This window comes from Physella acuta, unplaced genomic scaffold (assembly GCF_028476545.2).
Source record: "Physella acuta isolate Inbredline_101_S28 unplaced genomic scaffold, ASM2847654v3 ptg000642l, whole genome shotgun sequence".
In the NCBI taxonomy this organism is placed as follows: Eukaryota; Metazoa; Mollusca; class Gastropoda; family Physidae; genus Physella; species Physella acuta.
The window spans coordinates 169,193-193,914 of record NW_026732161.1 but is presented as its reverse complement, the minus strand read 5'-3'; the positions used below and the strand labels follow the sequence as shown (position 1 = coordinate 193,914).

The window sequence follows — 24,722 nt, the reverse complement described above, 5'->3', positions numbered from 1 at the left end:
TTTTAAATCAAGTATTTTCAGTGGCAGCCTTGGTACTGTCGAATTCACAAATTATTTATTACTAAAAAGTAGAAAATAAAACAACTTAATAGCGGCGTATGATACGCGGGTCGGCTCGTATATGCAATTCTCTTCATGGAGGCCATGTTGAATTTACAAATTATGAATTGCTGCTAAGCAGAAAATAAAACAACTAGATGGCGGCGTATACTACGTCGCCGGTCAGCTCGTTATACTTAAAGTTGCAGAATGAAATATAACTTAAATGCATTTCCTTATTGGAATGCACATTTTACAAAATAATACCCAAATTTTTCGGATCTTTGGGTAGTGTCGATTCTAATTTTTAAAATAAAATTATGCGCACATGACCCCGTTTTAAAAATGTAGCTTAGACATCTAGGGTTAATTAATCACACAAAACGTGAAACAATCTTCATGGTGTTACATTAGAATAATGTATGTAAACTTTCAAAATCAATGTATGTATATGTGCATGTGCATGTGCATGTGCATGTGCATGTGTATGTGTATGTGTATGTGTATGTGTATGTGTATGTGTATGTGTAAGTGTATGTGTATGTGTATGTGTATGTGTATGTGTATGTGTATGTGTATGTGTATGTGTATGTGTATGTGTATGTGTATGTGTATGTGTATGTGTATGTGTATGTGTATGTGTATGTGTATGTGTATGTGTATGTGTATGTGTATGTGTATGTGTATGTGTATGTGTATGTGTATGTGTATGTGTATGTGTATGTGTATGTGTATGTGTATGTGTATGTGTATGTGTATGTGCATGTGCATGTGCATGTGCATGTGCATGTGCATGTGCATGTGCATGTGCATGTGCATGTGCATGTGCATGTGCATGTGTATGTGTATGTGTATGTGTATGTGTATGTGTATGTGTATGTGTATGTGTATGTGTATGTGTATGTGTATGTGTATGTGTATGTGTATGTGTATGTGTATGTGTATGTGCATGTGTATGTGTATGTGTATGTGTATGTGCATGTGCATGTGTATGTGTATGTGTATGTGTATGTGTATGTGTATTGTATGTATATGTGTATGTGTGTGTGTGAATGTATGTGAATGTATGTGTATGTTTTTTAACTCTATATACATTTGTACATTTTTTAAAAGATGAGTTGGTTCCCTTTAATATAGGTATATAACCGAAAAAAAAAACATCGAGCTAAGTCACCTGTTTTTTATATAGGGTAAATCTGCTTCCGTGTCTTTTGTGCACGAAGTGTGTATCTGCTTCTTTCTTAAATAACTATACTAAATACAAAGTAAGTTTATTTTTGGTACGTGTACGTGTAGGTATATAAATAATATAAATTTTATATTATATATACATGAGTACATTTTTAAAAATTGGGTTGGTTCCCTTTTTATAAAGGGATTTAACCAAAAATAAACATCATTCGATGGCAATTGTTTTATGTGAGTGGTTGGAGTTTGTCTAATTATTATTATATGTAGGTTAAAAGGCGATTGGATTGTTTCCTTACGTAAACTGTTCGTTGTTTTTTTTTGTTGTTGTTAAGAAGTCAATAATTATTGCGCCGTTTTTTGGCAGTTTATGTCTCTGGCTACTGCTAGTCTGTATATATTTTGTTTATATTGTTGTTAATATTTTGTCTTTTTGTATAATTCTGGGTAATGCTTCGTGACGTGTTGTTTGTTATCAAAGATTTAGGTACTATTTGTTTAGGCTTAGTGTGCAAGGTGTGCGTACGTCCATTTTGTTTAAATGGTTAAATTCCTTTTCGAGGTCTGTGGGGATGAGGAAGGTTGCCTGTCGTGCCAGAACCTAAACCACCATAAGGCATCGAAAATTATTACTGTCCACCTAATTTGTACATTTTTTTCTATACGAGCCGACCCGCAGCGTATCATACGCCGCTATTTAGTTGTTTTATTTTCTACTTTTCAGTAATTCATAATTTGTGAATTCGACAGTACCAATGCTGCCACTGAAAATATTTGCTTTAAAACACTAACCCCTCTCCCCTTTCCCCTAACCCCGACCCTACACCCCGCCCCCCCCCCCCCCCCCCCCGTGAAAGCAGCCACCTCTTAGTTACCTCCTGTAAGTTTAAAATCGAACTAAATTATCTGCCCCTAAAAGAAACCCGGCTCTACGGCTCTACGATTTGTAAACATTTAGCTTTGTAAACATTTAGCGTGACCACAGCTCACCAGACAATGTGGGGGTGGGGTGGGGGTGGTAGTGATAGTGATAGAGAGAAAAAGAGGGGACTGCAAGGAGGCGCTTGCAGCTTGTTTTCTAACGGCTCCCAGAAGAGAATTATATATATAGATCCTTGAATTCTGGTAAGATAAATGTTTTTTTTTTTATTTCACTTTTATATTATTCATTTTTGGCATGGGCTAAATTTTCCCTCCCATGTAAATTTAGACTTTTGGTCACAATCTTTTCTGACCACTTTGTGGCAGGAAGATTTTATTGTAAAGTGTACTTTTTAAATTCATTCTATGATTTTTTCCTAACATTAAGGCTCATGCTTGTGAACATTCTGTGAAGGGAATGATTCACATCGTTGGTTATTTTTAGTTGTCACTTCGATTTAAGCTAATCCAGGGATATGCTTGGTTATTTATATTTGACCCACAGTTATGGTTCACGCCTAGCTGTTGGGTATGGTGGAGTACCTTTATATGTAATTTCCATTAGTTGTATCCCTTGGGCTTAAGCTAATCCATTGGATAAGGTTTATTTAGACTTGACCCACCGTTTTGGTTCAGTCCTGATTGTTGGGTTGAGTTACGCTTCTGAATTTAAGTAACCGATTTACTACTGTTTTAATGCCATTATAGTTGACAATCTCTTTCTATGGGGATTATTTTATCCACAGGGGAGTTTTTGGTTCATCCAGGTCACTATTTATGTGCAGTGACAGTTGTAGTATGAATGTCGACTGATGTCACTCCTTAGGGATATCTTTATTGAGACCCTAGAGGAAGACTTGGTTCAGCTGGACATATATAAATTATTGTGAGTTGTCCTATGTGGACTAGTAGTGAGTTGTCCTGTAGTACTCACAGACTGTAACAATTTGTTTAACCATGCTTTTCGTATACATTATTGTCTTATATTACCAGGTGTTCTATTTTCAGGTTGCAGTCCGAAACGGTGTTTTGTTAATTCTGTTTTGTTTTGTTCCTTTCAGTCTTTTTTTTTTAATTTACATTTTCTTTTAACATGGGTTCCAATTTTTTTTTTATTAATGAATTTTATAAAATCTCTGTTTTTTTTTTTTTAAATTTAGATTAAGTTTAGACTAAGATTAGAATTTTAACCTGTCTGGGTTCGCCCATGTTTGCACTGACCTGATAGTTTATTTATACAAGTCCCTTTATATAACGGACGTAAATTAGTCACCCACCTGTCAGTGCTTTAGTCTTGTTAATTTTTTTTAATCACGGCTAGGGTAGCTTAGTTAAATTTTTGTTTTTGTTACGCCACTTTGGAACCCTTATTAGAGTTAAGTAGAGAAACACCTGCGTCAGACAAGATGGCAGAGGCTACAGGTGGGAACCCCACCAACATCATCATTGTGCAGCCCAGGGAAGTCCACATACGGAGGTTTTATGTGGACAGCCATGCATCGGAGATAGACAGATTCGTGGAAGAAGTCCATGCCGTCTTGAATGCCAGAAAAGATCTCACAGCAGAGGTTTTTTTCATGACCCCAAGGTTCCCTTCATGGTCCTACGTGATGCGGCCATCAGATGGGCAGGAGATGAAAAACCCGGTGCAGAACCTGCCTCTGTGACTGCCATAAATGCTAGGCCAAGTGAAGCCAGTGTCCAAACTCGAAGATGAAAAAGACAAACCTACTAAGCAGCTGACTGCTCTCATGACTTTCTTTACCCAGAGAGAAACTCAACTGACCTCCGGCCGCCAAGCACCTGCTTCACATTCCACCAGAAGGGTCATCTCGCCCGTAATTGTCGTATGGCAAAAAACGGGAGCCCTGCGTGGGTCTGAGTCCCACTGCTGGGGTGGGGGGGGGGCTGGCCCGGGCTCCACCCTACACAATCCGGTTGGAAATCGTCCCACCCTAACTGTCTATATTCATGATGTCCATGTGTCTGCAGCGATAGACAGTGACTCACAGGTCAGTACTGTCACTCAGACATGTTATATAAAATGCCTCAAGAACATTATTTTGCAAACAGGCACACACTTAACATTGAGGGCTGCAAATGGGCTTGCCATCCCATATAATGGTTACTTCCTCACTGATCTTCAAGTCAACGATGAGAAGCTGTGTGACATTAAAGACCCAGTGGGTCGCTCCACGACGCCCTGCCTGCTGGGTATGAATGTACTATAAGATCTAACATCTTTAGCCCAACTCCCCCCTCCATGATCAAGTATCCAGTAGTGGCCCGAGGTCAGCGCAGGAAGGTAGTCCTACGGCCCATAGTCCCCAGGAGCGGAACCATGTGCCCGCAAAAAGCATGTCGGCTATTCTGGCAACTAGAGAAGACCTTAAGGATGGTTGCGATGGTACAGTCCCTGGGGCTGCCTTTCCACTCAGATGCGCTGGTGCTATCAGGTTTAACATTCGATCGGCACGCCAAAATGACCTGTGTAAAGGTGAACCAACCTAATGGAAAGTGGTTCCTTCGGGCATATTCTTAAATAAATTTTATTAAATCTTAAGTTTTTTTTTTTTGTTTTTTTTTAAATTTTATTTTAGACTAAAGTTAGGGTTTTAACCAGTCAGGTATGCACTGATCTGATACTTTTTTAATATAAGCCTAGGGACGTAGAGTTGTCACCCCCCCCCCTCCCCCCCCCCTGTCAGTGCTTACATTTAAGTAGGGTACATCTACATAGTGTTTCTTGTGCACGAAGTATTTCTGTCTGTTCTTCAAACGCTTATATAAAAAAAAACAATAAATGTTTTGACTGATTCATTTAAAAAAATTCATAGCCTACGTTTTAGTTCTTTAGGCTTCAAATGAAAAGGAAAAGCTTTTTTAAATAAACGAACTCAAACGTCAGCAAGTTAAAGCACGTTATATGTAAAAAAAAAACGTTGTTACACACACAGTTAAACGTGTGCAACACACGTAACACAGTGGTGAACGTAGGTAGCCAACCACGCCACGGTCCATATAATCAATGCCTAAGACATTCCAATCTGACCTGATCATAAAATCTTTCCTTTGTTTTTGGTTAAATGAGAAATGCACAAAGCTGATGTAATTGCATAATCGATTGTATTTTGTTCTAATACTCCTACGGATATAATCGATTATATTTTTCTTAATACGCCCACGTATGTGATCGATTTCATAAGCTTTTGTACGCATACTTAATTTTTCGACTTTGATCTGTGGCTGTTTTATTTTCTCTTTGTTTTTGGTGTTTTTATGTTGTTTTGAACAAACCACCAATCTTCCTTAATCGTATAACGACAACACACTTCTCCGAATAACCAACCTGCATTTAACACAACTCCTTTGCCCAGCCCATATCAATTATTTTTTAAAGCTCAACCAAAATACCACCCCCCCCCCCCCCACCAAAAAAAATTAATTTTTTTTTTAACAAGAAATGATTGTTATTTATTTAGTAACGGCCAATACCCCTATACAATACCATAAACATAACTCAAAATATTCAAAGAGCCGTTTTAATATTGGTGCGAAGTTGTCGATTTCCCAGACCACAGCCACGAACAACACGCCAACATAATGACAACCGAAACAACATGAGTGCGCATGACAAGAAAAACCACGATAGGCCGAGTCATTTTTAAAAATATTCAGTGGCACGTTTTTGACTGAATGGCTCGTCCAGTAGCGTACGCAGAGGGGGAGCAGGGGGAGCGACAGCTCCCCCTCTGGCCATTTTCAGCAAAGTGGCGCCTTTTTGGAAACTTTATATATATATATATATATATATATATATATATATATATATATATATATATATATATATATATATATATATATATATATATATATATATATGAATATATATATATATATATATATATATATATATATATATATATATATATATATATATATATATATATATATATAAAATACATGTATATAGAACGTGTTAAAAATTTGTCGCCTTTTTTGCTCATTTCGCTCCCCCTACAACGAAAACCTGGATACGCCTCTGGGCTCGTCATTGTTTTGTTTATCAACAGAGGCGATATGTTGATTGATATTTTTTAAGTGAGGCACAATGTCCGTCCTTTGTTATTGACTTTAAGCGAATTGGCAGTATACAGCAGAGGCGTAGCGAGGGTAAGGGAACGGGGCGTCAGCCTCGTGCGGCGACCGTGGGGAGGGGGGAGGGGAGGCGCAAACGAGCTAGAAAAAGAATGGGAAGCTCAGTTCAAGTTGAGAATGGCGATTAGCAATTTTCTCTTATCTTTACGGACATATTTAACTGTTTTCTACATTATTTGTGTGGCAGCAAAATATCGATAGGTAAAAAGACAACTCCAAAATCAACAACTGCTCCCTTGTAGTTTATTCTTAGTTGGAAAAAAGGCTATGAAAGCAAATCCAACAAGAAAAGCGGGCTGAAATCTGTGTCAACGGCCTAAATTGCGCTTAACAAGTTGTGCTGAAGGGATTCCCTTTCAACACTAAAATTAATAAAGAAGAAGAAGAATTGGTAGTTGGTGGTCACTATACTGTTTAGTTGGTGGTCATTATCCTGTTTAGTTAGTTGGTGGTCATTATACTGTTTAGTAAGTTGGTGGTCATTATCCTGTTTAGTTAGTTGGTGGACATTATACTGTTTAGTTAATTGGTGGTCATTATACTGTTTAGTTAGTTGGTTGGTCATTATACTGTTTAGTTAATTGGTGGTCATTATACTGTTTAGTTAGTTGGTTGGTCATTATACTGTTTAGTTAGCTGGTTGGTCATTATACTGTTTAGTTAATGGGTGGTCATTATACTGTTTAGTTAGTTGGTGGTCATTAGACTGTTTAGTTAGTTGGTTGGTCATTATACTGTTTAGTTAGTTGGTGGTCATTATCCTGTTTAGTTAGTTGGTGGTCATTATCCAGTGAGCTTATCTGTGTAACTACTTTATTCCGTTTCAGATGGTCAACCGAATGTCGCTAAGACTACAAAAAATGCCTCGCGGGGGTCGCCCACACATTGCTGGTCACTTAATAATAATACGATTCATATCAATGTGCTAAATCTGAACACACAAGGCTTAAGAAACACGTCTCTATTGATGCGTTGTACACACGAAGCCCACATTAGGAATCAATCGTGTTGCTATAAATCTGCCATATAAAGACCCAAACGCTTTGATGTAGATTTGCAACAAAGGACCTTGCTTAGCAACAGCTTGAATGTGGGCAACTCCACGAATCAGCAGACCGTATCGGTTAACTGTTTTGTTTGTGCTGTTATAACTTCAAAAGGGAAGGGGGGATGTTTAGATAAACATTTCTCCAACGTGGGTGGATTTAGCCTATACCTTTTGTTTTATTTGTTTAGAAAATGAACGTCCGCCTAGGCTTATGTACAACCCCCATCCGCTTACATTGTACATTATTATAATCAGAGGCGTGGAACAGTAAATAATTAGAGATATGATTTCAATGGTTGAATAGGTATGTGGTTTGACGTTTGAAGTTGAATTTCTTTTTCTGAATTCTATAGCGTTCTTGTCAGATAGAATTTTTGTTTATGTTTTCTCTAGAGCGTTCTTGTCAGACAGAGCGTTCTTGTCAGATAGATAGATAGATACACAGACAGCGAAACTATTATTATAGACTAGATAAATGGCCCGTTGAGGAAGGGTACAACGGGCGCTAGGCTGATAGTGCTGTCTCTTTTCTCTAAACTAAAACCAACCCACCCCCCACACACCACCCCCACCCCACCCCCCACCCCCACACGCCACCCCCACCCCCCACCACACACCACCCCCACCCCAACCCCTCACCCCCACACACCACCCCCTCCACACACCGCCCCCCCACCCCCCACCCCCCCCCAAAAAAAAACATGTCTACCGTCCCATTCAACGAAATATAATTATATACTTTTTCCAGTGTCCGCCCCCTCCCAGAATATTCTACCCCCGCCCCCGAAAATTTCAAGTACCCCCACCCCTCTCCGGGGAGGAAAAAGTCTGAAAGAAACACTGAAACCAACCCACCCCCCACACACCACCCCCACCCCTACACACCACCCCCCCACCCCTCCACCCCTCCCCCCCCCCAAAAAAAAAAACATGTCTACCTTCCCATTGCAAGAAAACCACTTTTTAGATTAGACACATTAATTAGGCTGTAATTTTATTATAGAGTATCGATGAGGAAATTTCTTTTGAGTTGGGGAGGGGGGGGGGGGGGGGGGCTCAGACGTTCTTACGCGGGGGGTGGGGCTTCGCCCCTACCCGAAGAATTGTATGCAAGAAACTCTTCACGCAAACCATTTAGATTAGACAACATTTCCTTTTTTTCAATGTTTACGCGATAATCAATGACGTCATATGACTGTGTGCACTCTCTGGTTTGAGATTATGTTCTACTCTACGCTAAATGTGTCGACGTCATATTTCGTTTTTCGAATTACTGTGCATGTTTTTATTTTGCTTGTGTTTTCTCTAGAGCGTTCTTGTCAGACAGAGCGTTCTTGACAGACAGCGAAACTATTAGGTTAGCGTTAACAAAAAAAAAATACTTAAAAAAAATTAACCGCGAATGTTTAGTGAATAGTATGCAATTTTACTCATGGTATTAAAACAGTTATCAAGAGTAGTTCATATTGAGTCTACTAGAAAATGTTATTTTAGTGCTTATTAATTTCCATACGTATTTCGGCTTTTTAATTCTATGGGAGTCACTTAATTTTTATAAAAGGGGGTCGCCACTCGAAAAAGGTTGAGAACCACTGGTCTAAATTATCTGTGCTTGATATGCTTATGCTGGAGGTTGTTAAGGGCGGGAAACCTAAGACTTTAAAAAAAAAGCAAAACCCAACTCCTCGTTTGCTTTATCAGTAGATACTTTGTTGTGGTTGTCAGCCTCCACGCGGTCTCTGCAGGGTAGTGTCAGGCCGTCGTGATCACGACACAGTTTATCACCGTGATGCCTCCGTCTTACTGGTGAAGGCTGCGACAATACAGTGGCGTAGCGAGGGGGGGGGGGGCGGGGTGCGGACCGCACCGGGTGACACCATTTAGGGGGGTGACACCAAAGCAAAAAAAATAGCAAATAGAAAAATTATAATTCCACTTCATTAAGTGATTAATTCGAGTGTTAAATAGTCTTTTAAGAGGTGCAAATCGAAAGTTTGAGGGGGGTGTGGGGTGCAAATCGAACGTTGAAAGTTTGTGCCCAGGAATGTCGCTACGCCTCTGGGGGGTGACAACATTAAGTGCAGCACCGGGTGATACCCGACCTTGCTACGCCACTGGCCCACACACAGATAAAAGATTTGAACTATATCCCTGTTTCCAAGGGTAGATGTCTATCCACAAGACATAACATTGTTGGGGAGATAAAAAATGTAACTATTTACCAACCAGATACCTAATCACATAGAGTTAATGTCTGTGCACTAGAGCCCTGGACCTCAAACTCTGTTCATAGATTGAAGAGCTAAATTAATAAAGTTTGTAAGAGAAAAAAAAGTGTATGATCATTTAATATTAAGCCAGTTATTTCTTTTTATTTTGCAATTGCATTTAAAACTTTAAATAAATGTAACATTGTATTCATATAAATGTTATCTAAGCGTCTATTCAACTGTATTTCCCAATTATATTCGCTCCATAACTTTGTATAAAATGTATCAAAATATTGAAGAAGATGTGGAGACACCTTTGGATTTTTATAGCGCGTGCGATTAAACACAAGAATTTGAGTGGGTTCACATTAAGATCCTATAAAATATACAGCGCGCTTCTCCATTGTTATTGAGTTGTTGAAGACATTAGAATCACAACACACTGGTGAGTCTTCCTTTTGTTAGATTCTTAATTGGGTTTAACTTTACAAATTTTAAATATTGATAGTGGATGGATTGTATTTTATTTAAATAGAAATACATTTTTTTCTTATTATTTCTATATCAGCTTCTTAAACGTTATAGCAAACGTTTAGAGTTATACATGTAAAGTTATTTTATGGTGAATTTTCATTAACTTATCAACTTAGATTTATTCAAAATGGGTATAATCTGTTTATTAGAAACACTGATTAAATAAGTCCATGTTTCCAACAGAGATGTTTTTATATGCTGAAAGATCTTCAGTGTAGTTATTTCTATTAATAATTGTTCGAAGTAACTCAACTGTTGTTGTATCTATATACACTAGACGGTGGCGTAGCAAAGTCGGGTGTCATCCGGTGCGGCACCTAATGGTGTCACCCCCCCTCCCTCCCCGAAGAAATGTTTTAAACATATCTCATCTATAATATATATATATATATATATATATATATATATATATATATATATATATATATATATATATATACATATATATATATATATATATATATATATATATATATATATATATATATACATATATATATATATATATATATATATATATATATATATATATATTACTTTAACCCTTATTAGTATGTGTATACGCAAGAGTATATGTATTTAAATAAGTCAATTTTTTCTGAATGTATTTAATTTTTATTTTTAAGTTTAGCGCTTATGACAGAACTTTATCCTTAACATGTAATGTATAGGAAAAAGTAAAATAGCTATTAAATACAAAATTTTTACAACGTTTGAATCAAATTCTTATAATTTAACATGCCCTATAGAATAATATACACAAAATTTGAAGATCAAACTGACTTAAGGCGTGAATTAATTGTTTCAAAGATTTTATGGCGACAAAAAGCATCAAATTTTGTCAATATGGCAAGCCAATCAGTTCGATTCATCTGTTGCTCGCTTTTTATTTCTTACGAGCCGACCCGCGGCGTATCATACGCCGCTAATTAGTTAATTTATTTTCTACTGTTCAGTAATTCATAATTAGTGAATTCGACAGTACCAATTTAGTTGTTTTATTTTATCCTTTTCAGTTATTCATAATTTGTGAATTCGACAGTACCAATGCTGCCACTGAAAATATTTGCTTTAAAACACTATCAGTAGGTCGTTAAGAACGATACTACCCCCACCCTCCTTTCCCCCAACCCCTACCCCACACACCCTCCCCCCCCCCCCTACGTAAAGCTGCCTCCTCTTAGTTACCTCCCCTAAGTTTAAAATCGTTTCAAACTAAATTATCTGCCCCTAATAGTCGTCACTAAACCCGGCTCTACGATTGTAAACATTTAGCGTGAACCAAACCTCACCAGACCATGTAGGGTTGGGGGTGGTAGGGAGCGCGCTTACAGCTTGTTTTCTAGCGCCTTCAAGAAGAGAATTATATATATTGATTATAACCTTTATTCATTTTTGTCTCTTAATTTTTCTTAGCTTAATTTATTTACAATGATTTTAGCCAATCCAATTCGGTAGACGTTATATTTGGTGTCACCCCCCTTAAATCTTTGTCGAATGGTGTCAAATCCTGCAGACACTATATTATTCCACCTAGAAAACGCATTTAGGGACCCATCTCTAACAGTTATTAATTCTATCGCGAAAAAAAATTGTTTTTGTAGTAAGTTATACAATTTTGTGTCACCCCCCCCCCGCACACACCCTAAACGTGGACTGACATTTCGATTCTCAACAACCCCCCCCCCCCCCCCAACACACACAAACTGCGATAGCTTTAAACTGTGATCAAATAATACTAACGACGTTTATCTATAATTGGTTATTAATACAGCTGGACGTAGTAGGTTTTTGTCATGGTCATGTTGTCATTCCTCACCCCCTTGTCGGGACTTGTCATCTTTGCTTTTAAAAGTCTGTTTAACTCTGATTAATCATTTATGTAATTGGAATGATTTTTTTCTGTACACATTTTGGAATTTTTAGCCTTGGTGTCGACCCCGTAAATGTTGTCACCCGGTGCGGTCCGCACCCCCCCCCCCCTCCCATCGATACGCCTCTGACACTAGTACCAACGAATTACCATCTATTTCTAAAGACTGTAGCTCGACTTAAACACTGTCTAATGGTTTCTAAACACCCGAACTAGAAAAACGCCTAGTCTAGTTATTTCTCTAGAAATAAACTCAAACTACCGTAACTATAGCTATATGAATAACAAAACAAGTTATTGTACTACATACTACAGTTGTTTCTTTCAATATTTCTACATATATATATATATATATATATATATATATATATATATATATATATATATATATATATATATATATATATATATACGTAGTATGTTTAGGGATGATCCTGAAAGATAACAAAACCAACACCGCGTTGGCGTTGCAGATTATAGTGCAATTGCAAGTAAATAGGTAGATCAAGTACGAGCACAATGGATACAGGACATTACCCCCCCCCCCCCCCGAACAGTCAATTACCCCCAGGACATTTACCCGCACTTTACCCCCCCCCCCCCCCCCCGAGAAATTACCCCCTATCAATTACTCGCCTGTCGATTACACCCCCCTCCTGTAAGTAGAAGCCTAGCTTTAACTCAAATTATATACCTATGTATTACCTTAACCCTAACCTTAAGAAAAATGCTAAAACCTAAACATTCAGATAAACCTAAAACTTAACACAAAACCATTGGAGCCGAGCTTTGACCCTAGCCCTAACCCTAACCCTAGTCCTAACCCAATCACTAATGTTAACCCTAGCTGTACATTAAGCCACGTCCGGGGGGGGGGGTAATGTCCTACTGGGCGGGGGGTAATTACTCCGGGGTGGGGGGAGAATCATCGGGGGGGGGGGGGGGAATATCCGGCGGGAGGTGGTAATTGACGGGGGGGGGTGATGCCCTGTTTCCGAACGCAATTACTTTTAGCCCTAAAACAAATGTAGACAAACATTCCTAATATATGAGAGGACATGTGCGTAGGCCTACTTCTCTCTTTCTCTCTCTCTCTCTCTCTGGCCGCATCCCCAGAGCTTAGAAATCAGTATATTTAACGATATATGGAGAACTTAGAAATACGGACTTTTTTTTGAAAATAATATGTTCGATGTTTTAAATGGAAAAACTAAATTTTATTGAAGGAAGAAAACAACAAAATGACCACTGAAAAGCCAGGTTTTAAGCCCCTTAATCAATGTGTGTGCATTTAATATGTCGTTTTGTTGACTAATAGTGTAGGCCTACATAATTTGAATTTAATTTTTCTTATAGGAATTGGTAGCTTATGATATTTAAAATGTGTCGGAAGTTTAGCTACTTAATATCTTTGGTTTGCCAGTAATGTGGTTCAACATGTAGTAAAACACATAGCGTGTTGACCAATAAATATTTTATAAATTACGTTTTCTAAATTAGTACAACAGTAAAATATATACTGGCCTATAATCAACGTGAAACAGGTATCCTTGGCTAGTAGATTAAATATTTGGATCCACAATTACGTGTTGGCTAAATCAAATTCACAAATCAAAATAGGGTTACTGTGATGACGCAATGTTGCGTCGAAGCCAGGTAGATAGCAGAAATAGGCTTTAGCGTGTTAGTCAGAGGTAGACCAATGGAAATTCAGAGACTGACCGGTCACGTGGTATGGTCAGCTGACCACTGAGGCGTGGGGCAGTAGAGCGATAGGCCAGAAGGGTTAGGTAGCGGTCAGAGACGGCCGAGAATGTAAATAGTTAGGAGATCATGATTAGCTAGCGAAGGTAGAAGGTGTTACGTTGTAGAATGTAGAGAACAGTTAGTGTTAGGATTGGTCATGGGAGTTAGTAGTATAGTGAACAGTCAGTAGTAGTAGTAAACAGTAGAGAGTGTAGAATAGGCTGGTTAGATAGAACTGATTATAAATTTAATAAAGAACAATTATAGTTGAACTTGAGGTGTGTGTTGTTGGATTCATTCGTTCCGCCTTCTTAAAAAATCCTCACCCTCACAATTGGTGGAGCGCGGGTCGAGTAAGGGAAAGAACGTATATCAGCTATTCATGACGGAGTATGACTGGTGTATTGCTTTCTCTAACTCATCACAACAGCGGGTTTCTTTAGCCGGAGCGAATTTTGAATAACAACACAAGGGAACTGTCACCATGTCCAAAAAGATAAGTACCTTCCAAATTTTTTTTAAACGTTTGGGTTTATACCCGTGCTGGATAGTTTGTGCCAGCGGTTTTTCTGCCTTACACATTCTATTGTTACGCACTGTTGCCTTAGTTATTTTGACTTCCTCAACACACACACATACACATACACAACCATGGAGGCAGAGTTTCAATGCTATAAACAGGGCATAACATTAGACAAAACAGGTGAAGAAGTTGAAACATTTGTAGAGAATAAGTTAGAACAAGATAGTCAAGATAGTAAGAAATGTCAAGAACAAAAGCAGAGTTAGCGTTAGAATTAGTGAAACGGAAAGTACAACACATAGATAACACGCAACTGCCCTAGAACATCAACCCCATGACCAAAAATGTGACCCCGACCGTCCCCCTAAAAGATTTTGAACAACGGACATAAGTGAAGTCAGTCATTAAGTCAAAGTGATATCGTTGAAATCTTTGAAATCAAAGTGAAGTCTTTGAAGTCATTTTGAAGTCGTTGAAGTCAAAGTGAATCTTTGAAGTCATATTGAAGTTGTTGAAGTCAAAGTGAAGTCTTTGAAGTCATATTGAAGTCTTTGAAGTCATATTGAAGTCAAAGTGAAGTCTTTGAAGTCATATTGAAGTTGTTGAAGTCAAAGTGAAGTCTTTGAAGTCATATTGAAGTTGTTGAAGTCAAAGTGAAGTCTTTGAAGTCATATTGAAGTCGTTGAAGTCAAGGAAAAGTCATTGAAATCAAAGTGAAGACGTTTAAGTCGTCGAAGTTTAAGTCAGTCAGTGAAGCCTTTTAAGTTGAATTGAAGTCAGTCAGTGAAATCTGTCGTCTAGGTCAAGTTAGTCGGCAAATGGAATCGTCGAAGTAAAGTTAATCGTGAATGGGAAATAAGTCGTAAATTGAAGTCAGTGAAGTTACTGAAGTCAGTAAAAGTGAAATAAGTCAAGTTACTGAAGTCAAAAGTGAAGTCAGTCATTAAGTCAAGCCAGCCAGTTTTTGTCAGAAGTCAGATAGTGAGAGCTGCTCCACTATATGATTACGTGTTCAAATGTTATTTGAAACGGCACGATTATTATATACACTCACATGTCTATTCTTTTTGTGAAGCTATTTCTAAGCTCTAGTAGTGTTTACGTCTATTGAGTTTATTAGGCTTTACAGATTGTTGTTAGATTAAAGTGTACTGATTTTTTTTTATTTGGTTATATGTTGTAATGTTATTTTTTTATGGTTTTTATGCCGCCAGACAAGTGTTCAGCACGTATAAATTTGGGATTGAGTTTTTTTTAATGGAAGGTACCTCTGTCTGAATACTTGTCTGCGCGGGCAATAAAAAGTCCACGTAAAACCATTGCTCATGGTCTCGTAATACAATTTCAGACCCACTACGCTTATTCAGAATGAGACGAGATGAAGCAGACACTTCAAAGAATGCCGCCACCTGAAGCCCTGATTACGTTGAGTTACCTGGACAGCGAACAGCCCTGCCGAACAGCGAATTGCCCTGGTCAAGATAGCGGACGCATCGCCACCGCTTCGCCCCCGCACTGGAGTTGAATAACAGACCGCCAGCTACGTACACCTACGTCGGCACATACAAAGGGTAGAAGACCCATCGTCCAAGTTCCCAGCGTCGGAATGTTACGTCATTGTTCACCAGCGCATCAGACAGCTCCAGTTCATCGTATAACCACTCTACGTGGACGTCTCAACCAGCGTTGAGTTTGTTGCGTCATCACATTGACCAACGAAAGTTACGCCTACACCCGCCTCACGGGAACTTACGTAGACCAACGCCACAACCCACCCACCACAGATGAACGCCAATAATTACATAACACTTACACACACACACACTTACACTGCTCGCAGAGCCCGTTCAACCAGTTACACATTACCACTACATTCACTCAAGGCCAGTACACGACAACCTAGCCAGAACTGAGTTGCACATGATTGGATTCACACATACCATGAAACATAGACATACATTATCAAGCAGAGACACCACAGACGTCAGGATACTTGCACGAGAACTAGAACAATGACATTTTTTTTTCAGGAACACAGACACAAGATTTTATGTTTTTGTAAACTGTGCTGTCCCATTTTGTATTTGATTTATATGATTGATGTTAGGGATAGAATAGAGTAGTAAGACAGATAGTTGTTGATGTATTAGATTAGTAGCAGACGCTGAAAAATATAATTTGTCAGCTACAGAAAGGGAGGGAGATATGTGATGACGCAATGTTGCGTCGAAGCCAGGTAGATAGCAGAAATAGGCTTTAGCGTGTTAGTCAGAGGTAGACCAATGGAAATTCAGAGACTGACCGGTCACGTGGTATGGTCAGCTGACCACTGAGGCGTGGGGCAGTAGAGCGATAGGCCAGAAGGGTTAGGTAGCGGTCAGAGACGGCCGAGAATGTAAATAGTTAGGAGATCATGATTAGCTAGCGAAGGTAGAAGGTGTTACGTTGTAGAATGTAGAGAACAGTTAGTGTTAGGATTGGTCATGGGAGTTAGTAGTATAGTGAACAGTCAGTAGTAGTAGTAAACAGTAGAGAGTGTAGAATAGGCTGGTTAGATAGAACTGATTATAAATTTAATAAAGAACAATTATAGTTGAACTTGAGGTGTGTGTTGTTGGATTCATTCGTTACCGCCATCATAAAACCCCCACCCTCACAGTTACTAAACTAGCAGCCTTGTCATAAAACAATACAACAGAAAGTTACGGCCAGTATATTAATATAGGCACGGCCAACAAGTATTACAAATATAATTTACTTCATCTATCAAGTCCGCAACATGTGATACTAATGAAAAAATTTGAACTAAAGTAATATAAATATAATTGACTTTACACAACTAGTCCACAACTAGCGGCACTATGCACTAGTATAAAAATAAAAATAAACTGTAAATATAAAAAAAAAAAAAAAAATTACAATTCTTTCATTAGGTCTATACAGGAGACGCAACCAAATAAAATGTAAATAATCTCCCCTGATTGGTATCCCATAGTATGAGTTATACATACACACACACACACACACATATATATATATATATATATATATATATATATATATATATATATATATATATATATATATATATATATTTATATATATATATTTGTTGATTGAAATATAAATACATTCCGAAACGCAGGTTTACAGTATCAGTAACCATCTAGATACAAACATGGGACTAGACATTTTAACGATTCTACTGTCAGTTCTGGTGCTGCTCAGTGGATCATCCGCTCTGGGTAAGGAATACTTTATCGCCTATAACCTGGTGGTTTGCCCTGAATCTACTTGTTGTCTTACGATATTTACACAATAGATAGTGACTTATTATATTATCTCAAGTTTTAAATATTACCCGACTTAAAGATGATATACATTTTCAGACTGTGGAGACGGATGGACTCTTCGTGCTGGTACTACACTCTGCTATCGTCTTGAGACTGCCGGTAAGACTTGGGACAACGCTAAAGATGCGTGCATTGGCTTTGGTGGAGGTTTGACCACAGTTGATGATACCGCTGAGAAAGCTCATGTTGGAGGTAATGCTAACCGTGTGATGTTGTTTAAAAAATAGAGACAATATGTTGTATCATTTGTATATTATTATAGATCTTCATAAACTTCATAAAAAAGGTATATAGCCTACTGTGTAAAACCATACGAGTGTCGTTGAAAATAAAATACAAATGTTCCGAAGCTTGTGTACGTGTTCTATCAAAAGCATTGATTGTGAAATCAAAACTCTAATAGTAGATGTCTCTAATCCATTGTGACTTTAAATTGTAATTAATGCCCAAGTTGGCAATCCAAAAGATTTGGGTAAAATAATGTAAATTGGGTCTGTCACTTTGACGCATATACGAAGGACGTGCTACCGCCACCCGCGCGTAGCGCAGCACGGACGCTAAGCTAGTTCAATTTCTTTACACATTTAAATAAATACATTTTTAAATATTCTGCGTTGTTATTGTAAACTTGTTTGTACTTGTCTTTAAATATGTTGGTGCTGAATTCCAGCCATGTCAGATATAGCTAACAATTACATGTGGATTGGACTGACGGACTTGGAGGGTCAAGGCATCTGGAACTGGCAAGCTTCACCGTGTATGTCCTTCGTCGACTTCCGAGCAGGTAAACATTTTATATGAATAAATCAAATATATATGTATATATATATATATATATATATATATATATATATATATATATATATATATATATATATATATATATATACGAATTAAACTTTCTCTTTCATTTTTTCCCTTTCATTATTGAGTATAGTACATTTTAATTTTTTTTAATTGAATAATTAGATGAAAAATAGATATGCTTGCATTGTCATCGAAGTAGAAGATATCTGAAAAAATTAAAGAACACCACGGCATTAGATTTCAAATTTAATTTGAGTTACAAAATATGCACACCACAAATCAGTTTTAAACAAGTCAAAATGCAACAAGACACTTTTATTCCAATTAATTTTCATTTTAATTTGATGGAAATTTTAAAGTTATGTAAATGATGTTATCCAATACTCGCGCTTTGTAATAATTGATTTTAAAACTCCTCAAACCGTGCATTTTCGATTAGCGATAGGGGTCGGCGTTTTCGAGTCGGTAAAGCTCGAGTTTGAACCCTCGGGCAGATGAGGCTCGTTAGCTGTGGACAGCCACTCTTCAAGGAGAGACAACACCAAAATCAAACAACTGCTGCCTTGTAGTTTGTTCTTGGTTGGACAAAGGCTATGGAAGCAAATCCAAAAAAGAAAAGCAGGCTGAAATCGGAGTCAATGGCCTCAGTGGCGCATAACTAGTTGTCACGTATACATAAATGTGTTGGAGGGGATCCCTTCCAACACAAAAAAATAAAAAAAAAACAAAGAAAGAGAGAAGAAGAGGATTACCGGTACTGTAAGTCTGAAAAGTTAAAATCGCACAAAATTATATGCAAATAACTCCACCAGGAGAACCAAATTATGGTAACGGTGGAAGGGAATGTGCCATGCTTCTTAAGAAAGGTAGCAACTACCAATGGGACGACGTTAGATGCTCCAACTTGTTCCCATACGTTTGCAGAAAAGATATAGGTGAGTATATATTTCAGTTTTTAATGTAATGAAAGAACATAAGTTACGCATAAATAAATGATACAAAATAATTGTTTTAATGTAAAAATGTAAATATTTATATATATCTATATTTATATATATATATGTATATATATATATATATTTATATATATATATATATATATATATATATATATATATGTATATATATACATACATATATATATACATACATATATATATACATATATATATATATATATATATATATATATATATATATATATATATATGAAGGGCTCAGTGGAAAAAGTACTTAAGTTACATTTTTTCAAAAATGAGTTAAGACCGGTATACTATTTGACTACCTCCCCTTAACCACCCCTGTAAATTTGGGCCATGGAAAAAGTACCGAAGTAGCTTAATTTGAATACTCTGCATCAGCTGTTTTGGTATTTCAATAACAATTTAAAAACTTTGCACTCATTTTTCTCAAAACTATCAAAATACACTTAAGTACTTTTTCCACTGAGCCCTTCATATATATATATATATATATATATATATATATATATATATATATATATATATATATATATATATATATATATATATTTATTTATTTATTTAGTTATTGTTTATACATATAGTTTTTTTGTTAACAATACTTGTCTTAACTTCAATTAATTTTTTAAAATCTATAAACAGGTCCACAATCAGAGAATAATACGGTAAATATAAATACATAAAATAATATATGGTTGAACCGCTTTGTATATTTGTCGATAATTACAACAACTATTTTTTTTATTAAAAAGTGGGACACGATGTCTCATATGTCCCCGTTCAATATTTCACAATGTCATTTTATTGAAATAGATATATATTTAAAGTCAGGTTCTTGGTCTATATTTTATTTATTTAAGCATACATCCATTTATTACCATTACTCAATTACTTAACTGTCACACTTTTCGTTTCCCCTGATCCACTTCTCACGACCATGAAACATTTTAATGTTTTTATCATAAGTCTACATTTTCTAAACAGAGTCTTAAAAACTATGTCGAAACAAGTAAAATATCATATTACATTGACTGGAATAAGTTTAAGATTATTCTGGACAACATGTTTTGTTGAGGTGTAAAATAGTTTTACCAATTATTGGTGTACCACTTCTCTACGCTCTATTTATATATATATATATATATATATATATATATATATATATATATATATATATATATATATATATATATATATATATATATATATATATATATATATATATATATATATATATAATTAGAAGAATAAATAATTTACATTATTAGTAGAAAAATAAATCGTTTCACTATCCTGCGACGCGGAATTAAAGTAGCCTACATCTGATGAGCCTATTAATTGAATACGATGTTTAATGTAGAATTTAAAATGTGAAAAGTATTTTTTGTAATTTAAAGTTAAAGTGAAACATCAAATAAAAATATGAATGTGTTATTTTTGAATTCCTAAACCTTTAGAACATTTCACTTTAAACAACGTTTTTTTCGCTTCGCACTTTTTATTAGTCAGTAACAGTAAAAGCTGAATACTATGGTGTGTATTTTCTTACATATGAATAAAGTGTCTTTTGCTTAGGACTGTGATAACTCGTGTAAGACAACTACTGACTGTGTAGGATACACCTACAAAAGCGGCGAATGTACCCTACACGTGAAGAAGGCCGCAGGCTCTAGAAATGGTGTAACAACTACCATCGTTACATGTGTGAAATGTGAGTCTGTTTAAATAAAAAGTCAGACTTCCAATACACAAAAGTTTATCTCGACCTAACACGATAGTATAATTAAAATATCATAAACGTTAATTCGTTTATAAAATAGAAGCCTGCGTATCTTATTTCAAATTAACATAAGGTTCTAGATCAATTTGATTATTGTATTAATTACTTACCAGGCCTCAGTTTTCTATAAACACAGGTATCCAAAAAGATATACCTTTAGCTAATAGTAGAAAACCTACTAATCATTTCTACTTATCAATTTTGCATACATGTACATACTGGTAATAGTCTATTAAAAAACGAAACCAACTTATTACTCTTTATAACAACAAAAAGGTCGGACTTTTATTAATTGTGTGAACAAAGAAAAACACTCTCTAAACATTATTTATTCAACAAGACGCTTACAAACAGGCCAAAAAGCGCATTATAATACCGTATATTTAAAAAAAAAAATTCTTTTTATTCATATGATACAATTTCCGCCCCTATGAAGTAGATGAGTAAAATATCTATTTTTAATTCAGAATTGTTTCATAATTTTTTCGATGTTAATTTTTTTATAGATTTTAGTTATAAAAAAAAATTAAAATAGCCTGTGCAACATGCAAACTTAAAATAATATTCACAGCTTGTATATCTCTTATCTCTTAATACCAGTGGTTGCACCTTCTACGGCCGCACCCACTCCACAAACCCCTGCTCCTGCTGCCCCAACCCCAGCTCCAGTCAACAACAACCCAGCCCCGGCCCCCATGACCCCACCACCAAGAAGACACAGACACTGGTGGTCAGGTAAGAAGATAATATTTACCTGTCAAGAGCTTTGGTTTACTACGTAAAAATTTAGAAATAATTTAAAAAAACCCATTATATTTACTTCATACATTTTAATACAAATATTAAAAAAGGCATGCAGTTTACTTTACACATTTTGTAACTAATATTTAAAACAACTAGTTCTTTTTATTCATACATTTAAAAAACAGATTTAAAATATCTACACAGTTTACATTACACGTTTATAACCAATATTTAAAATATTTAGTTTTTTCATATATTGTAAAACAAATATTAAAAAAAAAATTCTGTTTTCTTCATATATTTTTAAATAAATATTCAAAAAGATGTATTAAATTTACTTCATAATTTATAAATATAAATATCCAATGATAGGAAAGACGCACACACACAAACATATATATATATATATATATATATATATATATATATATATATATATATATATATATATATATATATATATATATATATATATTGGCATGGTGATATGAATTCTGTAGATGGTGATGGTGATGGCGATAGTGCTGCTGTAGATGGTGATGGTGATGGTGATGGCGATAGTGCTGCAAATGGTGATGGCCATAGTGCTGAGGATGGTGATGGTCATAGCTCTGAGGACGGTCATGGTCATAGTTCTGAGGAGGACGACCTGATATACGAGCGATCACGAGGGTAAGTATGTCTAAGATTTATAAAGTTGGAAACAATAAAGGAGTTGATACTAAATCGAACTTGTATTGCACACCTATGCTACGTTGAGGAGATCTTTCAACCTCTTTCTAGAAATCGTATGTCAGGTTAACGAATAGATTAAACTGAACTCTGTTTGGTATAACTTGATACATTTACTTACATGAGCCAAATCTCTATAGATGAACAATGTATCGCTATGACATAAATCTGACATGACATATTATCGTTAAATGTTCTGGTTTCCACCTAGGTCCCATTCCCACAGCGCGTCTGCTGATTATGACCGAAGGCGACCTCTATCCCCTGCTGCTGCAAGAAGAATGCGTCTGGTAATAATGCGCTTGCTTTTTTAAAATTGCTTTTTAAACCAATATGGAACACTTTCAAGTTTTATATAATGTCTTTTTTTACTTTTTTTTTCAGATTCAACGACTCCTTGAAGAGGAATATGACGATTTCGAAAACAGTAGGATGCATTGCATAAATAATATATATATATATATATATATATATATATATATATATATATATATATATATATATATATATATATATAATTTAGTTATCAGTTGGCCTATCTGTTTCGGTATCTGTATCTGTAAAGAAATTTAGTTATCCTGACCTCAAGTTTTCGTGCTATTTTAACAGCCTCCTCGAAACTGCAACTTACAAATCATAAAAAGAAAAAAAAAAGCTTTCCAGATGCCATCTTTATTTATATTGTATGTAAAATTAACACTTTCCCAAGAATAGCCACAACACTTTTAATTGGTTTAAAAAATACTATCTTTAATCCAATTAGAAATACTTACAACCTAGTGGTGTGTAATTCTCTTACATAAATTTTAATTCAATATTCGCAAACCCGGCCGTATAGTAGGTCAGAAAACTAGTTCTTCAGAAATCTGAAATTAAGATTTGACTGGGCTTTTACTATTGCGTTTATAATAGAGACAACTATCAGAGCTATCTTTCTTAATTTTATCATTTAGCCAGTATAAAAATGTTTAGAATTAACTACAAAATTATGAATATTAAAGCTTATTTTTTATAAAATGTGTTTAATATTTGGTTTTGGTTATCTTACAGGAGACAGGCCCAACTGTAAATCCCCGGACAAACTCAACTATGTCGTCATCAATAATAATTAGTGACGTCAACACCTTCAACCTTTGAACACAAAAGTGTAAACAGGCATTTCATTGTTAACTATTAACATTTAACATGCACCCGTTTTTAGACAACAGTTAAGGAGTGTTATATTTATTATTAATGTGACAATTGTATCAGTGATAAAGACCAACATCTTAACATTTCTATTGCAAACATTTGTTTTCTTTGCACCAAAAACACATAATTAAGTAATCTGTATGATTTAAATTGAATAATAGAAGTACTATTTTTAAAATGTGACCCACGTTTTGTAGTTTGGATAGTTCAACATTTTGTTTGAAAAAAAATGAAAATACTTTAAGTAAGATTTTTATTTAAATTAAAGTAAAATTGAAATTAAAGAAATGTCTCATTAAAAATTTTGTGTTTTTCTTAATGTTTTTTTTTACTTATTGTAACCATGCACACATATCATATGAAATTTTAACAGTATTCACCGTTTTAAACCTCAGTACTTCATCATAGTATTCGGAGTATACAGGACTTATATTTTAAACAATACTAAATCGAGATTAATCAAAATCGAAAAAAACTGGGCTATGCAATTTTGTTTGTGTCATTGTGTCAGTAAACTCGATAACGTGTGCACCGTTTCAGTTATGTTGACGAAGTTTACATATATTAAATTATTAATGTTGTAACAAATTTAAAACGATTTCCAATTATAGGAAGTAGTACTTACTCAACGTCCTGTTTCTGAAAAGCAAATATCATTAGAAACGTTTATGATAAGTGGAAGAAATTTCAAATACAAGTAATACATTGTATACGCATGCTTCTGTCATATTTAAACACATTTCTGCAAACGAAAATTGTATTTTACACTTTTTACTCCTGAAGACTACATGAAAACCATTCCAGGTAGTTAGACTAAAATGTGTATATAAGTACAAGATCTCATACATAAATTACTTTCAATGTTTTAGTGACCTCAACTAAACTCAAGTTG

At 35.7% G+C, this 24,722-nt stretch overlaps 1 protein-coding gene across 1 annotated transcript; it reads left to right on the top strand.

Annotated features, from left to right (window-relative positions):
* The first annotated feature begins 9,933 nt into the window (after positions 1 to 9,933).
* Positions 9,934 to 24,113, top strand: LOC131948367 (uncharacterized). Its single transcript, XM_059309967.1, has 12 exons — positions 9,934 to 10,009; positions 17,386 to 17,485; positions 17,630 to 17,785; positions 18,264 to 18,377; positions 19,213 to 19,335; positions 20,026 to 20,048; positions 20,959 to 21,094; positions 21,764 to 21,898; positions 22,408 to 22,579; positions 22,851 to 22,929; positions 23,024 to 23,066; positions 23,690 to 24,113. Exons 2-12 carry the CDS (start codon positions 17,419 to 17,421, stop codon positions 23,749 to 23,751), a joined length of 1,110 nt encoding a protein of 369 aa, XP_059165950.1. The 5' UTR covers positions 9,934 to 10,009; positions 17,386 to 17,418; the 3' UTR covers positions 23,752 to 24,113.
* The last annotated feature ends 609 nt before the right edge of the window (positions 24,114 to 24,722 follow it).